This window comes from Ciconia boyciana, chromosome 6 (assembly GCF_034638445.1).
Source record: "Ciconia boyciana chromosome 6, ASM3463844v1, whole genome shotgun sequence".
In the NCBI taxonomy this organism is placed as follows: domain Eukaryota; kingdom Metazoa; phylum Chordata; class Aves; order Ciconiiformes; family Ciconiidae; genus Ciconia; species Ciconia boyciana.
Window position 1 is genome coordinate 11,659,137 of NC_132939.1, and position 25,254 is coordinate 11,684,390.

At 37.5% G+C, this 25,254-nt stretch overlaps 2 protein-coding genes across 6 annotated transcripts in view; one reads left to right on the forward strand and one right to left on the reverse strand.

Annotated features, from left to right (window-relative positions):
• DKK3 (dickkopf WNT signaling pathway inhibitor 3) overlaps window positions 1-5,721 on the forward strand; it is a 29,150-nt gene extending 23,429 nt beyond the window's left edge. Inside the window, exons 5-7 of the mRNA XM_072864941.1 lie at window positions 321-465; window positions 2,989-3,145; window positions 5,358-5,721. Coding sequence (XP_072721042.1) covers window positions 321-465; window positions 2,989-3,145; window positions 5,358-5,601 — 546 coding nt within the window. The 3' untranslated portion in view covers window positions 5,602-5,721. The remainder of the gene's footprint in view (window positions 1-320; window positions 466-2,988; window positions 3,146-5,357) is intronic.
• A 2,956-nt stretch (window positions 5,722-8,677) lies between these two features.
• The window catches only part of USP47 (ubiquitin specific peptidase 47), a 61,556-nt gene continuing 44,979 nt past the window's right edge, over window positions 8,678-25,254 (reverse strand). For 4 of the 5 annotated variants that reach the window (XM_072864936.1, XM_072864937.1, XM_072864940.1 and 1 more), the window contains 12 exons: window positions 24,675-24,882; window positions 24,135-24,250; window positions 22,982-23,101; window positions 20,919-21,696; window positions 18,950-19,125; window positions 18,683-18,763; window positions 17,505-17,620; window positions 16,011-16,129; window positions 13,508-13,638; window positions 11,344-11,391; window positions 11,122-11,252; window positions 8,679-10,088 (listed from right to left, as the gene is read on the reverse strand). In XM_072864936.1, the coding sequence (XP_072721037.1) occupies window positions 9,914-10,088; window positions 11,122-11,252; window positions 11,344-11,391; window positions 13,508-13,638; window positions 16,011-16,129; window positions 17,505-17,620; window positions 18,683-18,763; window positions 18,950-19,125; window positions 20,919-21,696; window positions 22,982-23,101; window positions 24,135-24,250; window positions 24,675-24,882 (2,199 nt within the window). In that variant the 3' untranslated portion in view covers window positions 8,679-9,913. Of the gene's footprint in view, window positions 10,089-11,121; window positions 11,253-11,343; window positions 11,392-13,507; window positions 13,639-16,010; window positions 16,130-17,504; window positions 17,621-18,682; window positions 18,764-18,949; window positions 19,126-20,918; window positions 21,697-22,981; window positions 23,102-24,134; window positions 24,251-24,674; window positions 24,883-25,254 lie in introns of all 5 variants that reach the window. The other variant, XM_072864938.1, reaches the window with a different exon arrangement.

Sequence of the window (25,254 nt, forward strand, 5' to 3'; positions counted from 1 at the left end):
ATCCATATTACACTGTAGGACATCTGGCCGCTGATCAATTTTCATGTAAATGCTAAAATAAGAATTCAGGTTTTGTAAGATTGAAAGTATAATAGTACAGAAAGAGTGCTGTTATTCTGCTGCGGAGGTTCCTGTCTGGCAAATAGGTCTATGCATACTTAAAGCTGAGAACCTAAGCAGTTCTGTTTAAACAGTGGGAACATGACGTGTATATTTAAAGCACATATATGCAGTTGTCTAATTCTATGCTTAGCTGTCTGTTGATATAGGCAATTAGTGCTAGAGTGACAGTTTTGTCATGTGCTTTTTCCATATGCAAGCATTGCTCACGGGATGTTGAATGCTGTGGAGACCAGCTTTGCGTTTGGGGTGAGTGCAGGAAATCCACTTCAAAAGGAGAGAATGGCACCATTTGTGAGAACCAACATGACTGCAACCCTGGAATGTGCTGTGCTTTTCAGAAAGGTAGAGAGGTTTTGCTTTTTATCCTATTCATTTGATAATACAGGAGTGTTAATATTTAGCTCTTTTGCCCAGGTGAAGTGGTTAAATCTCTACAGAACCAATAGGTCATTCTCCCTTGGCCCGCGGAGCGCACCGTGTTAACTTCATTATAAAACTTTAATAGAATTAGGAGTGAGAAACAGTTTGATAGGGGTGCACAATGGTGAAAGAAAAGCCTATTGCATGCTAGAGATGAGACCAGCATGAGAAGCACAAAAAACTACTGTTTCTAAAGGAGAGTCTCAGACATTTAAAAGTAGCAGAGCTCTGTCTCAAATTGTCACCCAACAGAGCAAAAATAAGATAATTAAAAATGTACAAAATAAATTATTGAGATTACTAAAAGTGGCTTTTCCTTCATATCAGCAAGCAGGCCATCAGAATCAGACTGCAGATCCATTTCATACTCTGAGTTTTGTATGAGCCTTCCAGGGCACCATGCTATGCAATACTGACCAGACAGCCAAGATACGTAGAGGAACGATGTTCCAGATTATGTTGTCAGTCCACGTGGGAATGTGAAACTTAATTTACAGAAGGGAGGAGGAGAAGGCATCAGGCCTGAAATCAGTCTTAAATCCTGCCTGGTCAGGGCCCAACTTCTTCTACTGTTTTATACCCACTAGTTCCTCACTGCTTTTAGCATAGTTCACCTTAATTTTGTAGTGATGGGATACAATTCCAACCATCTTTCTACATCAGGTAGATACTTCCCTAGATAGCTTTTTTCCTGGCTCTTGCTATAGCAAGAGGTGACCTTGTACCTTCACTGATAGTTGGGCTGCCTGTCCCGCCGTCAGCCTGCTGGTGGATTGGGCTATGAGGGCATTTCAGGAAAACAAAGGAGAAAGCTCAAACACCATTTAGAGGCAAGTGGGGCTGCTCAGCTTTTCCTTGTTAATTTTCAGCATTACATAGTGGACCTTCGATGTTAAGTAAGTTTGATTTCAGCAAGTTTTGGTTAAAGCAGGGGTTTTTTCCCCCCCCTCATCAGGTTTCTGCCTAAAGCATTTACAGGTTTTGCCAAGCTCTATCTGAGATTTCTTTGTACTCTGATTCTGAAATGAGACAGAAAGAGCACTTTTAATAAATGCCTGTTACTTTCACTGTGCAGGACTTTGAATCTCTGCTCATGCTGCAAAGATGAGTAAATCGGTGATTTACATCCATTGGTGTTTGTAGCACTAGGCTAGTCTACTGTGAGGGTAATACTGCTTCTGTAGCCCCGATTTCCTACAGGATCCAAACAAGCTGTGTCTTCATGATGACTATTTCAGCTGCATAAGACATTCACACTAATTTGAGTACAAGTTAGTGCTTGCCTTGAAATGAAATTTAGTAAAAACCTATAACTCAGGAAGGAACAATAGAATAGATAAGAATATTGATGGAATGCTATTATTCAAACTTTGAATAGAGCTATTGATTAATAGCAATGGATTTTTATTCTCTACAGTTGTCTGCTTTAGCAGTGCTTTAGGGTTTTTCAGGTTAGGCCTAACCTCTAGGCCTTTCTCATCACTAGAGGAGATTGTCCTAATAAAGATTGGACTGTCTTTACCTGTGTATTTTTTATATAAAACTGTACTAAACTATGGAGCATTCGCTGCTTAAGATATAATCTGTTTTGGAATTAGGAACTGGTAAGTCATATACATTAAAGCATATGCATGTGTCTGTGTATACACACACACACATTCATTTTTACCAAGCCTGTTTTAAAAACTTAAATTCTGAACTCTTCACATATTTTATGTTGCTATACCACAAACAATGAGGCAAATGAAGACGAGGAGGAAGGGAGGTTTGATAGGAACATCTGGAAGAGCTGAATTCAAGACTGACACTATAAGTTACTAGCATCAGGAAACCCAAACGACATATCCTTCTAAATAATTTGTTACACAAATTGAAATTCACCCCTGTGCAGAAACAAGGGTGCCAAGCCCCAAATGCCATCAGACAGCTTTGCCTTTTGTAAAATTATTGTAACAAATTAAATGGCTGAGTAGTAGTTCTTGTAACCTCATTATTTAGTCTCTGAACAATTGCTCTGTATTTGTAACCTCTGTGAATAGAATAAATAGGAAAAATAACAGAGTTCTAAAATATAGAGATATTTCTCTATTCAGATTTTAAACCATTAATGCTATGCATTGCAAAGGATTCACTGTAATGTTAGTTTTCCTGGTTTTAGAACAGTCTTTCAAATCCCCAAGGGATGGAATTGTGCAGTACTACTGTATTGACAGTTGTCTCTTTGTGAAGAAGCAGGAGTTGATCTTGCTCATTAAGCATAAACTTCAAATGTCTTACTCCCACCTAGTGGAAAGAACATTAAGTTATGGCTCTCTAATATGTAAGGGGACTTAAAAAGAGGTCAGGTCTGTCTTTTTGTCTTGCGTGTAGACTTAAAGATTAGATGATCTCGGTTTAGCAGACAGTTAACGACTTCTCATAAAATTAATGTACCCTGGCATGCAGAACTACTGTTCCCTGTGTGCACGCCCTTGCCTGAAGAAGGTGAACCCTGCCATGATCCTTCAAACAGACTTCTCAACCTGATCACCTGGGAACTGGAACCTGATGGAGTACTTGAGCGATGCCCATGTGCAAGTGGCTTGATCTGCCAACCTCAGAGGTAAAGCTCAAAACCAAGCAAGCAAGCTGCCTGAAATTTTTGAGGGGTCTCTTTCTGTAGGAAATAGATGCAGAACTTGCAGATTCTTCCACACTAGGAAGTGTTTTGACAGCTTTTCTCATCAGTAGCATGGAAACTTTCTCAAACTTGCTTTTTCGCACACAGATGTGCCTAATTGAGTTTCACAACACCTTAATCCAGTGTGAATTAAGTTTGTGTATCAGGCTGGTACTGCTTTTTAATCAATCAGAAAGTACTAACAGCTGTTGAGCGGTATCATTCCAATTTAATTCTCTACATACAGCTCTTGTCCACCAACTTTCTATGTTAGATTGGGCTTCTGTTAGACGTTTTGCTTGCTTTAATATGTAAGACACATTAAAGACATTTTAATACATGCAGTAAGTATAAACAAGTATATATAAAAAAAAAAGATATCTTTGCTTGCACATTCCTTCCATTTCAAACTAATGTGAGAAGCCAGTTTCCCTACAGCTGACTTAAGATCTGCTGTTGAGACTTGAAACACTTCATACTGTGCGGACTTCTTCAGTATCAAATTTCATAGAACAGGAAGAAGGCTGACTCCGTATTTTTGGCTAGAAGCTAAAACTTTTAATATACCATGCCTTTAATTATTCTTTAAAAGGACAGTTATTTGCATTATCAGCAATTTCATTGGGAGAAAGATCATTTCAGTTTTGCACTAAAACATGCAAATAAGCATGTTTAAACCATAGACAAGCATTTCTAAAAATGCTTATCTATGAAATACGCTCTCCAAGTTTGTTCCTACACTACCATTTTATATTATATTAACTTTCAACAAGACAGCATAGCTGTGATAGAGATGTAGGTTGATATTTCTTTCTTCTTCTGTGTCCAACTCTTTCTACATTTTTTTCATGCATGGTAAGTAATTGGATAACATTTTGTTTCATAAATGTGACCTAAGGAAGCAAGCGGAGTTGATCCCATCCTTTCAGCACCAAAATTTTAGTTAATGTGCAAGTACCATTAACCTCAGGGAAGGTAAGTCAGCAAATGTCATGTCTAGTAAGAAGGAAAATGTTTCAGATGAGGATATAGAAACACAGAAATGAATTAGGGTGTGAGTATTACTGAACTGTCCAGCTATAGTCACAAGAATTATTTATCTGTTTAGGGTGACCACAAATACAGTAATAATGTGCATACCACCTGCCCATGACTCGCATGGACGTAAGATAAAGCTGCTTCTGTGGATTTACATGGTGAATTTGAAGATTCAGATAACTTTTTATTAAAAGAAACAGCCCATCTCTGCTTGAAATGGCCCTTGGCTAATTATTACTAGTGAGTGATAAACACTGAAACGATCAGATTATATCCTAGAGAATGCGGGGATAGTCTGCCCACAAATGGAGGTCTTAGAACTCCTAGAAAGCAGAACATAGAAGAATTCAAAATGTACACAAAATAAGCTTCAGGTGCATCTTTCGTTCATTTACCCTCTGTTTCCAGTGAAAGAGGCTGCAGCTTTAAGCAGTTGTTGAGGGGTGCCTGGCACAAGCAGTGGTCACCTTTCACTCTGTCACAACGACCTGTAGCCCTGTTCTGTCCCATGCAGTGCAGAGAGCGAGCGGATGCACCATGATCAAGTTCTATTACTGCCTCCTGTCAACAAATATAAATTGTTCTTGTTCCCTTTTAAAGTTCCTACAACAAATGTGGGATGTTTGCAGGCAACTGAAGCCACTTTTCAAAACAGAGAGAGCAGCAAATACAGCTATTACACTATTCTATTTAGAACCAAATATATAATGCTCACAGTTTTCTCAACTCTACAGGTATTTTTTCTGCATTCCTTTTAAGCTGGAATATGTTTCTTAACTTGGCATTATGACATGAACAGAAAGGACTACTCACCATGATTGCTTGTGGTAGAAGGGCCAGACTGTGCTGAGGTCTGCTGCCATCCTGTGTCCCAGTATCGAACATTTTTTGCTATTAGGATCTTTGTTCTAGCTCCCTATGTGGAAATCTCATCTTTAGCTCTCCAGCTGTCAAGTGTGTAAAAATCAGATGTTTATGAAGTCAGCTATGGTAGATCTGGCAGTATTATGTATTTAACATGCTTTCACGTGAGGAGGGAATGAAGAATTTTATTAAGGAACTAGCAAAAGAACATGAAAAGATGTACTGTGTGACCAGGTGTCTCTTTTTCCAACAGCCACAGCACTACATCTGTGTGTGAACTGTCTGCCAATGAAACCAGGAATAATGAAAAAGAAGATCCTGTAATCATGGATGAGATGCCATTTCTCAGCTTGATACCCAGAGATATTCTTTCTGATTATGAAGAAAGCAGTGTAATTCAGGAAGTGCGTAAAGAATTAGAAAGTCTGGAGGACCAAGCAGGTTTGAAGCCTGAGCCTGACTCAGCTCAAGACCTGTTCTTGGGAGATGAAATTTAAAGTTCAAACACCAGACAGTTTAGTTAGTTATTTCTAGAAATTTTTGTCTAGTGTCCTGCTTATATAAACCCTAAACACATACTGCTGGATAGAAGTGCAATAAACAAAGTCTTCAATGAGCATCCTTTTCTGTGCACCAAACCTGCATGTTCAGATTATTGTTGAATTCATTCAATCTTTGGACCAAACCTTCTGTCAAAGACAAATGAGAAATAGATCAGTGTTTCTTCTGGATTAGTACCTTCCCCTTGTATGTTAGAAATAAACTTATCAGTACTTGTACTCATTAAAAAATACACGTAAGCATCAGTAATCTTAAGTTATTAGTGACTGTAGAAGTGACTTTTGAGTACGTATGTTTGGAATAATTTCTTTTTCTAGGGTAAGAACCATCTACTTTGGACTGTTCTAGTAATTGGTTTTAAGCAATTTTTTATTTTTTCTTTAGAAAATATAATCAGTGAAGCTGCAACATACAGATTCTGGGTGTCAAGTGCCCCCCCCCCCCCCCCCCCGCCCATTGTGGAAGGATGGAAAAGATGAAGGATGCTTACCCTTCTAGACGAATATACCCACAGTGCTGCTTTTCAGCTGTGTACAATGGATGCCACCTGTCCTGCAGAAGCCCTCAGTGTAGCCTAAGAACTGGTGTTCCATAGCTAGTCTCCCTTGAGTTTTATACTTTCATATACAATAGTCGTTGGCCTCCCCCACTACATAAGGGGCATACTATTAAAAAAACAGGCTACATTTTCCATATAAATAACAAACAGTGTGTACATACTTATAGCCATGTAACACATTGGTTTCTATATAGGAACTTTCAACTTCACTGTTCAGGGTGCTCTCTTTCAAGGGCAAAATACGCTACTTAAAATTGCAGAACAAATAGCTCAATGGGCTGATTACAAAGAATTTACATTCTCTGTTGTATGCTGCATATGGAAGTATCAATATATAGGAGAATAGTGCAGTTGCAGTTACAAGGCTATGCCTAAGCTAGAGCTAAACACAGTGCACACACATGGCAGCGTTCTGTACTACATGAACATACCTTCCTGGGTAATGTCGATTAAAGGATCTGTTGACTATACTCCATCATCACTCACCCTTTTTGAGAGAGGCAGGCAGTGGACATAAATTCATTACGTCAGTTTAGCAGTAAGACAACCTAAATAGCTTCTTGCATTTAGAGACTTGTGCTTCTCCTACTTGATTCTATTACATCCAGAGAAAATTCCTTGAGAAATGGTTTGTGCTTTTAATACACTTCATAGGCATAAATCTCTGCGTGTTACAAAATGTGATCATCATTATCATCTTACCAGGTCATTGATTTAAGAAATCAATAGCAAGCTAAGAGTACAATCCAATCCAAACTCCCCAGCTCCCAGCTGTCTGAACAAACAGTTTGCTACAATGGCTCTTCCACTCATAATGGGTTTTGGGGGTATAGATTTCACCATCTGTTACTGCACGTGGTAAAAGATGATGTGAGGCTCCAGCCAAGTAACTTTTCATGGAGCTTCTTCCCAAATAATCCATACTGCTATGTCTAATTTGGAACAGTAGAGCACCAGTAACTTAAGAGCAGCTACAAGACTGTGCTACTAGCCTGCAAGTCTTTCACCACTTCCGGTCTAGGAAAGCTTTTCAACAAATTCCTTGGGTACCAGAAGTAATGTTAACCATTATTGTTATGAACAGGAAGGGTATTTCATCAGAGCAGTCTGACTTTTAGCTTAAGGAGTCATTTCTACCACGAATTCTCACACCAACACATACACACGCTCTCAAAGTTCACTGAATTTACCTTTCCTTTCTATCCCTAATAAAATTACTGTGCTTTAGAGACAGCCCATCTACACAAAGAGAAGGAATTAAATATCATTGCAATTTTCCTGTTAAAAAAATACTTCATGAGAGCAGTAATTGTCCATAAATAGTGCCCTACTTAAGGATAACATTATTCTCCCTTCAAGTTTCTTGATGCCTCAATCCCTGAAAGATAGTACTAGTATTAATCAGAAGTTCAGTAAGATTTCTGCTGAACTAAGCAAACTAGAAACGCAAGGCTTTTTGTTTCTTTAAAATGCCCATGGTCAAACTAAAAAATGCTTGAAATGATCAGAATGTAAAGCAGATGCTGAAAAATGTCTCCCAGAACAACCCAGAATATGTTCCAGCATACTTATGCAGAAGGAAGTGCACCACTGGACAGGAAATCATTATGTGGCTGCCCCTCAGTCCTCTATCCAGGTTTCTGTCAAGACTTACAGGTTTAAACTTAACTTCCTCAAAGAAGTTCTCTATGGAAATTTCCCAAATAGCGCTAGAGATTAAGCAAGCAGTTTTTGGAATTCTTTTCTTAACCCTACTTTATTCCATCTCTAGAATTTTGCCTCTCCAAATGTCTGAGTTTGAAGAAAATGCATGACCCATTCCATAGTTATTTTTTTTCTCTCTTCTGAAACCTCAGAGGATCCTTCAGCAGTCTCTATCTGTACGCAAACGGTAGCTTCATGACGTACTCTACCTACTGGGTGGTACTCACTCTACGCTTCCTTTGCTCCTGCTTCCACCTCATCTACGTTGGACAAGAAGTGGTGCAGGTCAAACAGAAGAGGAAGAACGAGGGAATTCCTCTGCCCAGTGCCTGGTTCTCAAGCTGCCAGATTCCGCAGGATTTTTAGGTTGCTGTGGGTCAGCATGCAAGGAAGAACTGAACGTTCAGTTATTCAAAATCCTTTTTCCTTTCTGGAGCAGAACGTAGCTGACAATCATATCTGGAGCTTAGAAGCTTCACTGGTGAGGAATTCAATTCTGGAAAAGGAAACTTACAGTTGAAAAATTTGGTGTGAATATAAGTAAAGAGCAGCAGCAAACAGGCTACAAAACACTTCCTGCAATACCATGTACACGCGTGGGAAGGGGGTGTGTGCATATACACGCATATATACACACAGCCTTACAACTCTGACATTGCCTTGGAAAAGTCTGTATTTCCATGAAATAATTCCGTAATTTTTCAAATAAAAACCACAGCATTTAATGATTAAAATAACACAACAGAATGAACAAATGTTTTATTGGCATGTTCATTGTTGTAAACAGCATCTGGCATGAAAAAGTTTACCAAAATCTTTTGATTGTTATAAATTACGTGGTTTTCCAAAAACTACGGAGAATTGTTCTCTATTGATCTTTATGGACCAAAGCAAAAAATTGCTGTTCCTAGGCTTTGCAATGAAATCATGTTGACTGCATCAGTCTTTGCACCACAACCTGAACTACCAAGTTTATATGTTGAGGTGTTAAGAGGTTGCCCCAATATTTGAATACATATAGCTACGGAATCAACTCTGGGAAAAATAAAATGACTTTCAGTGGGTGGAGAAGATGCAAACTTGTAATAGTCTTGAAAACAAAATGTACAAAAAGTAGCTGAACAAAACAAAAACTTCATTAACAAGGGGAAATACAACCCTAAAGTACCCAGCATCATCAAACATAAAATGAATACAAATTTAAATAGGCAACTATACTTCCAAATGTACACAATGAATGTTGATATGTGAAAAGAAATACCATGGTAAATAGCTGAACTGCAGTTCTGTTGAATGGATAGGGCAAATTTTATTTACACGTTGAACACAATATAATAGAGCTGCTCATCGGCTTCCGCAACCTGTTAAAAACCAGTTTACCTTACAACAGCGCTTCTGCAAAATGAACCAACACCTGCTGGCAGCTTTCTGCAGACACCTCTCAGCCTACCTGTTTTATGGAAGAATATTCTAAAACCTTACACTTGCAGCACTTCGTTTCATCTTCAACCCTTTTCTGCTGCTCTTCTAAAACCAATGTGTTAACATTTACTTCCAACTCTCTGATGAGGTAATGCGTGTATCAGTGAAACAAACAGAAAAAAGGATTCTTTCATGGCCTTTACACAGCTTTTATTATTAAGCTATGAGTATCCTGTTTGAGGCTAGTTTCACTAGCTACTATGTGCACACTGTCCTCAAAAATTTCCACTCATTTCCCTCCCCGCCCACTTTTTAGTTCTAATCTTTTATTTGCACATCCCTTTTAGCTTTACAGTACATTTGACTATAGTGCACAACATGATTCCAAGTCAAACAGTGACCCAACGGGGCACTGCGCTTCTGATTGGTAACACAGCCCAATCAGTGCTGGTGTCAGCGCTTTACACCTAATGAGTGTCCTGCCGTAATGGCACTACACAGTAGTAGTGAACCTTTTTATTTTAAACAAAAAAAATTCCCCAGGGAAAATGCTATAGCGAGTGTCAGTCTTGAGTCAAATCTTTATTTGGTGCTCCATCCAGATAAATTTTTAGTGCTTTTTCTTTACGAGGAGAGTAGGTTACCCGGTGTCCGGTTTTCTGGAGTCTGCTGCTTTCTTTTTTCATCAGTTCATTTCTCTGCTCATCTGTTAATTCCATTAATTCCTCAGTTTTATCCCTAAAATGAAAACAGATGTTAAAATTCAGATTACTACAATGACCATAATTAGATTTCTGTAATTTTTTCACTTGGAGCAACTTAGTAAAAAATACAACTAAGCATAATACTCCTTACAGTTTATTTTCTTCTTCTCCAGAAACTAACAATCTGTCTAAACCTGCTTTTCTAAAAAGACATTCAGTATTCTAACGGACAGCAGACCCAAGGGAAAGCCACAACAAACAAGCCTATGCTCCTCCATCTACCTGGTAACTCCTATTCTTTGTAGACAACGACGACTCTGCTCTTTATTCGGTCATGGTGCCAACAGCTGGAAGCAGCATGTCAGCCAGCCTCTCCTAGAAACTACCAGCTGCTCTCCCAAATCATTTTCTTCAAGGCCAGCACATTACCAACCAGCTGTTTCTCCCAAACTCACATGCAATTATGAAAAATACTGTAAAGCCATGTGTTCATGAGGTTCCTTCACCCCCCCAACTTCAGCAGAAATGACTATATTCAAGTTCTTAGTCCTCAAATAGTGCCTTCAAGCTACTGCCTCCAGCTGATGAACATTCTTCATGTTAACAAAATTTATATCATAACATCCTTTTTTTTTTTCCGAGGAAGCCATACTAATTTCTCAAAGAAATAAACTCAGAAAACAAAATCCTTGCTCTCTAAAACCTGAGGCAAGACTTTCACAGACTCCGCAAGGAACATGGTTCTATTTTAAGAAATTAAATCCAGATATACACTCAGGCATAACAACTATTTTTGCATTCAGCATTATTTTCAATGGTTTGGGAGGGAGAAGTGAGTAAGAAAGCACAGTGTTTGTTTTCTTAAACAATAAACACAGTTAACAGTCAGGTTTTTAGGAAGCTGAGGAGCACAAACATTTCAGGTCAATGTTTTAAACCCTCTTCTATAAGCATTTTTCCTTTAAGACAACAGAAGAGTATTTTTAGGCTTCTGTTGATTACATCATCCCTCAAATCTTATATACAGATTTTTTGCATGGTTTATTATACTGTAATAAAATACATACCTATAAAATATTACTGCACCATCATCACAAATGTACAGAGGCCAGACATTCAGCGTAGATACTTTAGGATTCCAGTCCAACTCTTGGTGAATCTCTAGTATGGAAATGTCACATGGAAATGTTCCTCTACCCTGAGAGGAAGCAATTACTTAGTGAATAAACAAAACTCATAATCACACATCCATGCCATTAAAAGGTAAAAACAGACAAAACCTTACTTACTTTTGCAAATTCTATGTTTTCTAAGGGTATTCCGCTTATTTCACTCAGCTGTAAAGTGAAGAAAAATGGTGGATTTAATACTATTCCACAACGTTATGCAGTACCTACGTAAAGTCAATAGACCTGCGAAATCTACAAGTCCATTAAAACGTTCAAAAGTCCTCAAACGATCCAAAATGTTCATACAAAATTAGTGACAAGGTACAAATTTTTTACATTTTGGAAGTTACTAGTGTTTCACAAGTGACACTTGCTGTGATCACACTTCTCTTAACAGTGAAGGGGTGACAGAAAAAAGTTAGAAACAATTAATTAATAACATCCAAGTTCCAAGATACAAAAAGACCAACTGCCTCATGTTAAACCTTCAGGGCCATCAGTTAGCTCTCAGCAGTTTCCCTGTATGAAACGAAATCTATTATCCAGTCAACCTGGGAGCAGGCAAAGCCATAAAATATGCACAACAAACCCATCTCCATATACCTGCACTTCCTACCACAACTACCCCACAATGCCCCCACAAGCACCACTGGCTGCTCTTCCTCCCTGCAACTGCCCCTGCCGGGCACCTCCCCGGTGCACAGAGTCCATCATCCATCCCCTGTCCTCTGCTGCCACTGCCCAGTCCTACCTAGCACCCGTCACAGGGTCACCTGGCTGTGCCTGGCACGGCCTCGGTGGAGCCCTCCCTCCGCTGAGCAGTCTCATGGAGCACACAGGCTCATTGCCGCCTCGCCCTTAACTCAAGTGCGGGCTGCAGTCTCATCTCCATGGCAATGCAGATACTAACTTCAATTTGTGTTTATCTCTGGCTGCTTATTTTCCCCAAACTTGCAGAGATTTCCTCTCTAAGATTCTTGCCTCTTTCAAATCCACTGTTAAAACAGACATGTTCAAATTAAACCGATGGTGAGAAAAGACTAACAAGCCAGTGTAATTTTCTAACTCTCATTTCCTTAGGAAACTAGGATAAATAAACAATACAGACAAAAGCCAGACAAATTCCGAAATTTATTAGTCCCACACTCTGCTAATAAAATTTGTCTGAAAGAGAAGAGCTGGCTGAACGCACCTGTTACTACAGATGTGTCAAATTCAAATTCCTCTTATTACTGGTGGGAGTAAAAAGATTACGGCCTCTTGGAGAGAATGCTGCTAAAATTGTTCCCTGCACATCAATTCTTAAGACAAGAAAACAAGAAGAGCCAACTCTTTCTTCAGATACAAGTGAAGAGGAAATCCTAAAGACTGCATGCAAGAACCTGTAGTCATAACTTCATTTCTACCTGAAGAATACAAGAAACCAGTCCATAGCTTAATCTGTGTACATACACAAATCCAAGGCTGTTGCATTCTACGGTAGCTGAACAATGTTCCTCTTTCCAGCCTATGAACGAACCCCTAACTTACAAATGCTGAGTGTTTTAGTAAGGTAAGACTTTGGCAGACTTCACTGATACTAGGATTTTTGCTAGCCTCAAGATTCAAGGTGATCTTCTTACATCTGGGTATTGCCACATATAAATAACCATTTCTCTAAGAGTGGAACCCTGCAGTATACTGGATTAATAGAATAGTCTCAATACGAGAGACACTTCTACTCTAGATTTCTGCTAGGATGGCACCTGTCTGCTTACCTGTTAGAGGGTTCTGGCCTTGGGTGGTGGTGGGGAACAACATACCAAAGCCATGTTTCCTTCCAACCAAAATATAGTTCAATCTACTTGTTACAGTTACACTGTCCCTGACCAACAGCTCTCAAATTCAAATATGAAGAGGCTGAAAGGTTTGGTATTTTGGAATACCAAAACACTGGCTTGAAAAAACAAAGTGATAATAGTTTAGCTTTTCTTTCACATGTGTTTTTCAAGGATAAGGGACAAAGGTAATATGCTGCTTAAACTTCAAGATGCGACTTTTTTTTTTTTGCATGCATTCACCTGAATACTTTGATACCAGACCATTATATGAAACTAAGAACTAAAGCTGATAATTCATATGGCTTTGGTAATAGGATGGGACAGGTTCTCAGTTCCTGGGGAAAAAAGAATAGTCACCATGCAACAAGATTTTTGTAGCTATGACATCTCTGTGCTTCCCAACAGAGGACAATAATAAGGCTCTTAGAAACCACAAGAAACTTGCATCATGTTACACATTTTACCTTCTCTTTTAATTCTTCAACACTGCTGCTTTCTAGCACTACTTCCTGGAAAGAATCTAGTTTCATCTCTGATGGCCTCCATCGTCTCGATAAAACAGCAAGTTGTGACATGGATTTCATCTTTTCTATTCCTAGGAAAGAAATAAATTTCTTATATTAACATCACAAAATATTCTATTTAAAATTAGGGGTTTTCCATAGCATAAGCATATTAAAATACGAAAGAGTGCACTACATATACATACAAAGTAATCCAGTAAGTGTGCTGCAAGTAGTCCATCAAAAAAAAAAAGGGGGGTGGGGACAGGGATGACACTAGGATTTAGTTGAATTTTTCTTTGTTATCAACTCCATTCAAGGAATTTTTCATAGGGGGCATCTCTTAGGAGCCATGCCATTTATTCCTCTTATGTCTCTCCGTCGCACCCAGCTCGGCAATACATACAGTATCTATCCACCTAACCAGAGACTGACCTCCAGATCTTGCATTTGCATGAGACCTTCCTCAGCAATATGATATTTATTCATGTGCTTCACTTTCTTTACCAAAATAAGCTTTCCACACTTGACTTTTAGATTTCACACACTAACTATACACCTGTTATCAAAGCCTGCTTTACACCTACCACCTTGAAGAGTTTTAGTATGTACTGCCTCCAGCCTTTTTGTATCAGTTTCAAGTAACAGCCTTCTCTGGTTGACAGGGTAATACTGTTAACATTACAATCAGATAAGCAGAAGTGATAACAAAGGGCTGATTTTATTTTTATTTTAAATCAGTCTATAATTTTGTAATTTAGCATGCAGAACTTGTGGCTTATTTATGTCTACCATTACATACTTGTTCTGCATGAAACTACCACCACTGTTAAAGCTTCTCCCCAGATACCTTCTACAGTTTTGCCTGCGACTACATTTGTACTGGCTTTCAACACTAACCTGTTGTCCGAAATGAAGATACAGCCACCTAGTGCTTCTTGGCATTTATTTCAAGTCTGAAGCAATTATGTAAGTTTTCTTCAGAGCCAGAGAATAACTAATTCAAATATGTCTGCAACAGCGTGATGTAAAGCTGCTATCCTAAGAAACTTAACTGTAAATTATTCTAAGGTGCCTTATTTACCTACTTGGTGCCTTCAATGTTTAGCTGAAGAACAAGACGAAAGCAATGGTAATGGTGGGAGGCCTTACAAACCCTGACTTAAAGCAGTTGCCTTTACACTCTTCCAACAACCTCTGTGGTAGCAGCAGGTACATACAACTTAATTTTCACAGAATATAGTGGGATCTAGCTGCATCTTGTACAACTGGATTAAAGTAGCACCTTTTGGGCAGAGCTAGACAGTTATACAAGATATTACAGAATACTTGGAAGCCCTGTAGTCTATAATATGGTACATCTGTGAACTAGGTGGGCTGCAGTGGTCTAAAAAGTAGTACCTCCAAGACCTACTCACTACAGAAACAGTACAGCAATTAATCTAAAACTAATCCAAAAATATTTAAAACTGCGAAGTTTTAACTGAAGTGTGAGCTGATACATATATTTATAGGAATCTGCAGGCCTCCTAAACTTCCCATGTTCATTTCAAATTTTGGTACTTGCATTGGCACAATTTTATTAAAAATCAATACCAGGATTGAACACAGCTGCCAAAATACTGGAGTAACAGCTAAATGAGACTTCCTAAGCCAGGTATACTTGTGCAGAAAGTTTCTGAGTGAATGGAATTCACATTCTTCATCTATCCATTAACAGAAATATCTGTTAATCTAGAGAAGAAACAGCACGGCCTACATTTTTCCTCTTAAGTTATGTTTCTGCATTCAGAATCCAAATTTTAAGTGTATATGCGAAGGATAGCTTAAGAAATGCCATGTTTTTCATTATATTTAAGCAGAATTTAAGAAAAAATCTGCTCTCTACCATTTGATCCAAAGTTGTTTTGATGACCAAGGTCTGTTCAAAAAGTTAGCACTTCATGACAGAAGGTGAGTGTTTTTTCACTCCTGTCTGAAAAATACTGAATGACTAAACAGCTGTGCTGACTTTAAAAACAAATTATATACATATTATGTATATACATACACACATATATTTCAGCTAACTACAAACATCACCAATACTAGTCCAAAAATGTATACAAATAAAAGCCTAACATATAGGCATTCCTACAGTTTTTATGTACAATGAAAACATACACATGCACAAAACTGCCTACAGTACTACAGTATGTCCAAAAGTTTCCAATAAACCTACAAAACAGTACTTCTATTAGACCTTTAGCACATTGCAGCCACAGGAAATCTGCACTTGTACAATCCCCCTCCAGCTTCCTTTTATTATTTTTAATTATTTTTGCTTCTATTTTTTTCCTAATAAAATAGTATTAAAGCGTCAGTGTCTCTAAAAAAAGGAAAAAAGTACATTTTCCAATGTTCTCTAAAGAAAAAAAATCTCTAACATTATCTTTACTTTCTCTTGACACTGTATCATTATTACCATCAAGTATTTCTAAGAAGACCTCCCAATTGCTTGAAATATTGATATCTTCTTCATAGATATGATAATCCAGAAACACAGTGCCTGGGTTCTTCCAAGTTTTCTTTCGCAGGCGAAACCTGTAAATACATCACGAAGAAAACACTTGAGTTTTTATCTGCTCATAAATGCCACTACCAGAGATCAAACCTGAATATTTTCTGACAGAACTGAAATACAACTTATTTATGCGAGGTTTGGTTAGGTTTATCAGGAATGAGTTTAACATTCTGAAATAGTCCTGACAGCAAGGTAACACGACTGGCTCTTAGTGCTGCATCATTCATAACAACAAGGAAAACAAGCCTGTGTTGTGCTTGTTCAGTGCAAGAAATGTGTAGGGATTTAGAGAAAGAAAATGGTTTCCTATTTAGCATAAGAAAACAGAATATTCCCAAACACTCTGACAATTTTGCTGCTCTTTTTTTTTCTTTCTTTTTTTTTTGGAGGGGGAAGGAGGGAAGAAGGGGAGAGGTGGCAGATTAGAAGAGGACTGGTGTCTGATTTATGTACTTAGTTCTACTGCATCAATCCAGTGACAATATAAAGGGATGAGCTTTGATTTAGATACAGAGGTAAATAAAGGTATAAACAACTAAAATGAGATTAAACACGAGTACAAAGCTTTAATTGTAATGGTTTCTCCACACACAAATACAGACATAAATTTTGTGATGTGCCCCATAATTATAGGGCACTAGAGAACATAACCCAAGCACGGCAGTCAAAAATCCTTTGGCCCGGTCATGGTGAGGAAAGGAGAAAAACCTGGTCCAGATCTAGGTTTCTACACCTTTTCTCAACACAAAAGGGCCAACACTTTTCTTCCAATGTTTTGCTCCAGCCTGATTTTAGGCATATGTCAAGGCCCCACCAGCTTGTTTACCACATCTTACAGGTTTTTCTTCATTCCCATGAATAGTGTCAGCTATTCCACAGTACATACCACATCACTTGTCACTGACAGGAGAGAGTATGTGGAATCAAGGCCCCAAAGCAATTTCAGCCTTGATGAGACAATCGATTATGGGTAAAAAGGGAAGACGGTACTGGATCAGTGCTGTATACACACCCTACGATAATGCACGAGGCAGTTTGCTGCAGTGATCTACGCTGAGCCTGCATCTAGAGAGAAGGTGGCTTTTTTGTGAACCGATTTACTTAATGCTCTCCTTTCTGAAGAAAATCATCCTTAGAGAGAATAAAACTTCTCAGATCTAAACCTGTAAACATGTTGTACACAGACAATTCTATCTAAATATTATTCCCTATGTCATTCTACATGAAATGAAAGCCAAGAATTGCTAAATTAATGTTTGTATTCACAATCTGATTCAAAGACCACAGTAACTTATTTCTGCTCCTTTCATAACTTCCTTTCTTCACAAGAGAAAAAAACCCACATTTTGAAGTAATATTTTATCAGGTAACTTCAACAGATTGCAGTCTCTTTACCTGTCAATTGTTAAGTCTAGGCCACATTGTTCTCGAAGCTGAGGAAGCAGCTCCTCTTTTGACTGTCGGACAGTCATTCCTTTAGCAAACACTGCATCTAGAAGAAACTTGCATGGCTGTGAACATAAATCGAAAGTTATTAAAGATGAATTTTTTGAACAGAAAAAATTAGATTTGCCTCCTGTTTTGTGGCCAGTCCCATCCACCTAGCAAAATGACCATTAGAATGCTTTTCATAAACAAGGCAACGAATTGATAAAAAACAGGTTTAACTACTTTGTGTAGCAGCAGCCCTTTGACAGGTCATTCAAACACTCTGAAGGCAGGCCACTGCAGAAATAGTGTCTTCTGTCTGTATTACTAATTGCTACCATTATATTAACATGCTAAACAATTTGAAAAGAGCTTTTAAATTAAATAAGCCATATGATAATAAAAATGTCACTTTCTTGGCCTTCATTGGTCACACAGACCAGAACTCCATGACTGGAAGTTACTTTCAAATTTATCTTATTCCCTGCTTGATCAGTTCAGCTTCAGTCTCTTATGCTTATCTATTATTAATATGTATTCTGCAGTTTGGTCCAAAAAATAAAATCAGAAATCAAGGTGCTTACAAAGTCAACTTTTAAAGACTGCAATCTATATAGTGAAATCACTTTTATACTTTTCATGTCCCAAAAGATGTAGCAAGCGAGCTGTGTTACTGCAAGGGAGGCATTTTTGTTTCAGGCTTGTCTTACGCAGAAGGACTATTATGCAGCTAACCATCTGGATAAGCACTGTCTGCAGTGCATGACTGTGACAAATTTTATCAGTACAATATTACTGAAAACTGCAACCATGAGCAAAACCAGTTTCTTATTTGGAAAGAATTCTACATGACTTTGATACATTTAAGGAAAACAAAGAAAAAATTATTTTCATTTGTCCTCCATTTACACTGCAGAAATAAGAGACACTTAAGAGAGATACTGTAGATCACATTCCAATTGTATACTTGGAACAGCATAAATAGAAATAATCTGTTAGTTCCCTTTCTAAATCCAGGAAAACTTGCAGGAAAATGCAGAGAAAAGAGGGACTTTCTTTTTTTCCCCAAGATTTCAGAGAAAAACCTTGGTCAAGGCACATATAAATATTTTCATGAATCAATCCTGAAACATTCAACACCTTACCTCTGGCTCATTTACCAAAAGTTGATAGACTTTGACTCTGTATTCACCCTTCTTAAGGGCTCTTCCAAGTCTAATCGTTATCTAGAAGGCAAAAGGAATACCTGTTAGAACTGATAGCAAAATCAAAATTACATTTTGTAACGCACTACCAAGACCAATGTAATGATTTCACCGGGCAAGTTAATAAAAAGTTGTAAGTTATGTTCTTAAGTTTGTCTACATTGTACCAATACATTTTTTAATGATTTAAAATAACTTCTGAATAACCTTATTGTCATCAGAAAACGATGAAAGTGTCTCATTCAGCCGAACACTCTCAAACTCTTGATTGCTGGCATAGACTCTGAAGACTTTGAAGTGAGAGGATGGAACTCCAACAAAAGGCTCCAGATGTTGCTTGAAGGCAGACAGTGTAATTCTTTTATCAACATGCACCATCAGCCCTAAGCAAAAATAAAGATAAAAATGGCATGAAACACCGCACTACCAAAAAAAAAAAGCACTCTAGTGTATTATTTCCATATACTCATAGTTATCACTTGCAGCAAAACAGTACTGAAAAGTCAGAATTATAGTTAAAGGCCACATTCACATTTGATCTGAGGGTGTTATTGTAACCTTTAAGAGCTTTGCTGTATTTTAAGTGTTTATGGGTAGATACTCCTGGAAGACACAGCAGTTCCAAACTGCCCTATTTTGCAATCAGTGATGTAGTGGAGTAGTATGTTCTCCATTCAGTAAGACAATAAATAGAGAGAACCAGATGAAGCATTTGCAGATAATCCCCCTACAGGTTTCCCCTGCCTCAAGGGCGGGACAGAAGTGCTTCTGAGTCGGGGCTGGCCAGGCACAAGCCACCAAACCTTTTATTTCTCCTGGCTTTCAGGGTTAAAAAGTGTGTTAACTCTGTGTTCTGGGAGGCCACAGGATATCACAAGGCAAGCTCAAGTCCAGATTAAGGGACTTTGTCATGGAATAATTTTGTAATTAAGGAAAAGCCACTGTAATAATATGAAATTCTGGAAAGTAAAGTGAATAGTTTCCCTTTAGAAATTGTGTTTCTTAACGTATGCGATTTGGACTATACTACAAACTACAGTATGATTATATTGTGTCATGACTCATTAGAATTAAAAAATTGCTATTCAGAATATTTAACTGAACAAATAAATTATTTGAATTATAAATCTGTTCATGCTGTCATACTAAAAATACATAAAAGCTTTCCCCTCAGGATAATAATTTATACAGCGTACTATGAAAGCATCAAAATTACTGTAAACAAATAACTCCTGCATCCAACTAGTCCTACCAAAAAAAAAGGGAAAAATTAAAGCAGTTCCAGATTAGCCCCAAAGAAAGATCATTCCATGCTAAAGGAGTAATTTTATTAAAACTTTAGTAGCTGCAATTAAATTTCCCTGTGGTTTTAAAAATAAAAATGTTTGTTCACAAAAAAAGAAAATCAGCAAAAAAGATTTTACTCTTTATCCATTATTATCACATCAGGATTTCTGGATTGACAGGAAAACCCTTGCCTTTCAAAATATTTCTCTTATATCCTGCTATCTTTTAATTATTTTTCTGTTATAAAACACATGTGAGTACTGAGCATTGTTTAAATGATTTATCTTTATGACAACTAATATACTACTTAGGCTCTTACACTGAACTTGTTCGGACATTTTCATGTCAGCCATACACTTCATTGTACCTATTGTACTTCAGTCAATGAAAAGCAACAGTCTACTGAATTAAGTGATCAATATCAAGTACATTTCAATTTTCTTTACAGTCAAATGACTAGGAGTTTTCAGGTTTGTTAATCTAAATGTTAACAGAATTATTGCTCCGTGAACCACAGTAAATAACTGTGTTCTGAAACAGGTGAATCATCATCAGCAGATGCAACTATTTTCCTTTCACTTGGAAGAAAACTCAGCTTGCTCTCTAGAAAACACTTTCAATATAAGGAAATAGATGTATCATACAGGTAGCTTTTCATTTTCTTAAAAACAAAAAAGCAAGACACTGTTCAAATATGTAATCACTTATTACAAGATCAAAATTAGGCTAGATTTTTGCTGAACATGATACCATGTCCCATCTTTGCACTTTCATTAGCTTTAATTTGACATATAATCAAGTTTTTCAATACTGTCATTAGACTTTTTAACACAGCATACGAATTACAAAAGCTAGATTACTTTAAGGCACTTAAAAAAAGAATACATACATTTCTGCCCTTCTCCTGAACCTTCATCTACAGTGTAGGGTTCTGACTTAAAGTACATATATTGTGCTTCTCCTCTGCTCTTGCCACTATCATCGTATTCACTATCTGTTCCAGAATCTTCTTCTGCTGTGTCCCAGGTTTCTTTCTTCCCCTGATTTGCTTTTGATCGCCTACTACTTGTGATACTATGAGAATCAAGTCCATTAGCCAAGGGAAGTGGGGCATTGTCCACGTTGCATAAAGTATCACTGCTATGACTGGAGCTGAGGATATCACTGTCCACTGAACTTGTACTCCTGTCGTTATTTACATCTGAATCTGACCGTTCCTCGGACTGGAGATTTTCTGGATCAGAAATCTGAATTTGGTTTTCAAGTTCTCTGTTTTCTGCTGATGCTGAAGAGTCTATTTCATTTAAAGGTGATTCAATGTTTTCAAAATCACTGGCTTCTGTGCTTTTGCTGCTGTCTCCGTTATCCCCCTCCTGCTGCTGCTGCAGGGACAAGCTTTTAAGCTTTTCGGTGCTTTCTTCCAGAATTGCCTCTACGGATTTCATATTGCCTACAGGTCCTTTTACTCTTTCACAGGCTTCATCCAAGTTGCCTGAATCTCCGCTAGGCTTCTGATAAACTGCTCGTCTAAATTGAGATCCAGGTGATTGCTCTGGTAATGAAACATATAGTCTGATTGTATTTGCATGACGATCCAAAAGTTTCCATAAATGAGAATCTGTATATGCCACATGACGATCTAAAGACTCTGAGCTTTCAATAAATACCTGAACATAAAATAACAGTGTTTTATCATGTAGTGTTATTTTAAATAAAAGTAAAAGCAACAATAGCAAACAGATAGGAGCGAGCACACATTAGAAATTACGTCACTAAGAACCATGACCTTTTATTAAAAAATTAAAATATATGTTTAGAAAAATATAAACTAAGGAGTCCATAGTTTAATAATTATTTCACTTCTCCTTATTTTCATAATCATGTTAAGATTGGAGTGAACTGTAACCTTATTGACCAGCTGCAGTAAATGCTTTTATGTTCAGAGGCATATTTATGTATCACTTCATGTGCACCCTTCACCTGTACGCTAACACTAGTTATGAGCCCCACAACTACAGTTGGCAGTCTTTCTTTACTTTCTAGTATAGCATCATAAGTAAGAAATCTTTAAATGTATACATGGGTAAGCAATGGCGCAAATTAGAATACAAGGGAACAAATTTCTCTTTTCCCTTTGTCAAAGGCCACTGTGTTGTAGTAACAATGTGAATGCGAAAGGGCTTGAAGTAACTGAGTAACAAGTCAATGCCATTGTTTTGCTCAGCTATAAGCTACCAGAGCCTTTGCTAATCTTTCTTCATCGAGGATAGTGTGCTCTTGAGCTTAAATTTCAGATACAGAGGATGTGCAAAAAGTGCTAAAAGATGTGCTATTACTACTGCAGTAAAAAGGGCCACGCTACAGATGTTAAGTTATTTAAGTACTAAGTTACTCTTTTTCTGAATGCAGTACACAACTATTATTTGAAACATTTATTAGAATTCTTTTTGGAAAAACAATATAAATTTGGCTAGAGGGAATTTGTATAGTAAAAATTACTGAATTTAAGACAAAAACCCGCCAAAAACTTGCTCTTAGTTTTGACATTTGTTTCTTAAGAACTTCAGTACTGAGAGAAGGCAGAGCTGTTCAAAAGGTTTAGAAAACAAATTAGGCAGGTTTCATAGTAATATGTCAACCTCCATTCCCCAAGAAGGGTTGAGTTTTAAAAATCTTCATTGTAAGATTTTTAGTTTCAGCATCATTTGAACCACTGAGTATCAAACAGATGTCTGATTCTGAATCTGCTCCACCTTGTTATGTAGACTTGGTTTCATATATAGCCTATAGTATTCATCAGCACCACAACACTTAGTAGTTAAAAAAGCCCCACACAGTACACAGTGAAATAGGTGACAGTTATCCATTATAAATTCTATACATACCTTTTACAACACAACAGTGAAGTCTACAAACACGTGAAATGAACAATTAAAAAAACAGAACATGTACCTTGTTGCTTCTAAAAAAGCCTTCAGCTTTCAGTGTTTTGCTGGAAACGTTCAGAAGACGCAAGTCATTGTAGCAACGTTCTAATACTACCCGCATTGTTTCAGCAGGCAGGTGTGTAGCCTAAAATAAGACATTGACAGTAAGGTAACGTGCATTATACATAATTTCAAATACTGGACCACGTATTTAATTTTTTAAGATTATTCATAGGGAAAGGAGCAGGTTTGTTTATCGACTTATAAATGGCAAAAGACAATGTGGGGGAAAACCTTCCAAACCTGTTCAGTCCCAGTTCCTTTCCCCCATCCTTTGATATGTAGCAAATGCTAGTTTTTTCAAAAGGTCAATAGACTAAAATGGCTTGGCTTTGCAGAGAACTGGCAAATTGTTAATAACCAATAATATAAGGAATCGGTCTTATTATTTAGGGTATGAACGAACTGAAAATAAAAAATATTCTCGAGCATCAGGTTTTGCACGCTGTTCAATTAACTCTCAATTAGACTGAATTCAAATTACTGAAATCATGTTTCATAACAAATATTATGAAGTTACACCAACCATTGAGCTATTTCACAGAGCTGACTGAGTAAAATGTCTGTCTTCTAATTCAATGGAAGCAGTAGCATTCCATGGTTTAAGACCACGTAAAAATCAATCTGCATCTTAATAACAAGTGGCTGCTGGGATGAAAAGGAGGGTTTGCAGGGAGAATGTGGACAGCTTTGGATGTTAATTTCAACTACTGAAGCCAGTGGGGGAAGTTACATGTTGGTTCAGTTATATGGTAACAGTTCACTAGTTCTGCCACTGACTGGATACTCAGTGAGGTGGTTCAAGTTACTAACCCAAAAGAACATGAACCTGACTCTTCAGCTTCCCCAAAAAACTTATTAACTGGTAAGCTAGTAAGCTTACCTTACTAGCTTACCTTACCTGTGGATGGATGCAAGCAGCAGAGTACTGCTTTTAGCAGTAGTGAGCAAACAGACAAGCTCAACTGTAACAACTAACCTAACCCTACTGGACATGACACACCGTATGAACTGCAAAAGGTGCAGGCTCTCATTTCAGATATTTAAATTATGATACATGTTCACAGTCAGAATGAATGAAAACTCTGTAATACAAGTCCTTAATGACTGTAAATTACCTTTGAAATTAGCTGTTTAAATTCTGAAACTGTTTGATTCAAATAAGCTCGTACACTTATTGGAGGAGCAACAGATTCAGTCTTTAGGTCAACTACGTGAACCTTTACCATGACCTCTGTAGGGAAGAGGAAAAAGAAAACAAAACCACATATATATAAGAGAGGACTCAACAAGCAAAGAAAACACACATACGCTTGTCTGATGTACTGATTAAGGCGTTGCATTTAAAACACACAAACAGTAATGAATTTGAAAAGCAGTCCAATTTCAGAATTTCATTTTCAGATCAGTTTTAATGCCAAAGAGGCAAAAATGTTCCACAGTTTGACAAATTTTAGTATACCTTAGAACTGCTTCAATTAGAAACAAGTTGGCAACACAGCACAGTTCTGAGTACTGGCTTCATAAAATTTAGTACGAAGTTTTTCTTCTTTCACACATCATAATGAAAGTTCTACGTTTTACAAGTTTTATTGTCATGCCATCACACAATATATGATTTTAGTCTATCTTTGTCTATACGTAATTACATGTCTTACCACCAGGTTTATAGCACTGGAAAATCTGGTCAGGTCTTCTTGTTTCCAACAGTAAGTCAAACATGTATGTTGATTTGACACCTCCAAGTAATAAACCCATTGGTGTATCCTCTTCTCCTTCATAAGATCGTTCCAAGTAGTCATGAAACTCATCGTATTTGACAAGACGACAGCAATCCAAAGGAACAGCCTCTTCTAAATCCATTAGCTAAATGATGCACACATACAAAAAAACTCCAAACATTTAATAATGGTTTATTTGTGAGTTTAGCTTTTCCCTTGTAAGCTAGAAATATCTCAGTATGTGTACATCCAGGAATCCTTTGAATTCACAAATTTCAATTTGGTTTTAGAAAAAACATACATATACATCATATATATTATATACGCACATGTGCAATACATATACATGTTTTCAAAATAAAAAGAGAAGCCTGCATCAAAATGCAGAGAAGAGGGAAGTTTGAGAAGTACGTATATAAGAACATGAAGACAGGTCCCAGAGATATATTCACAGTAATACACTGCCTATCAGTTATACCAAATGGCAGCTTAGAGGCCTGAGGAAGTCATATCCACT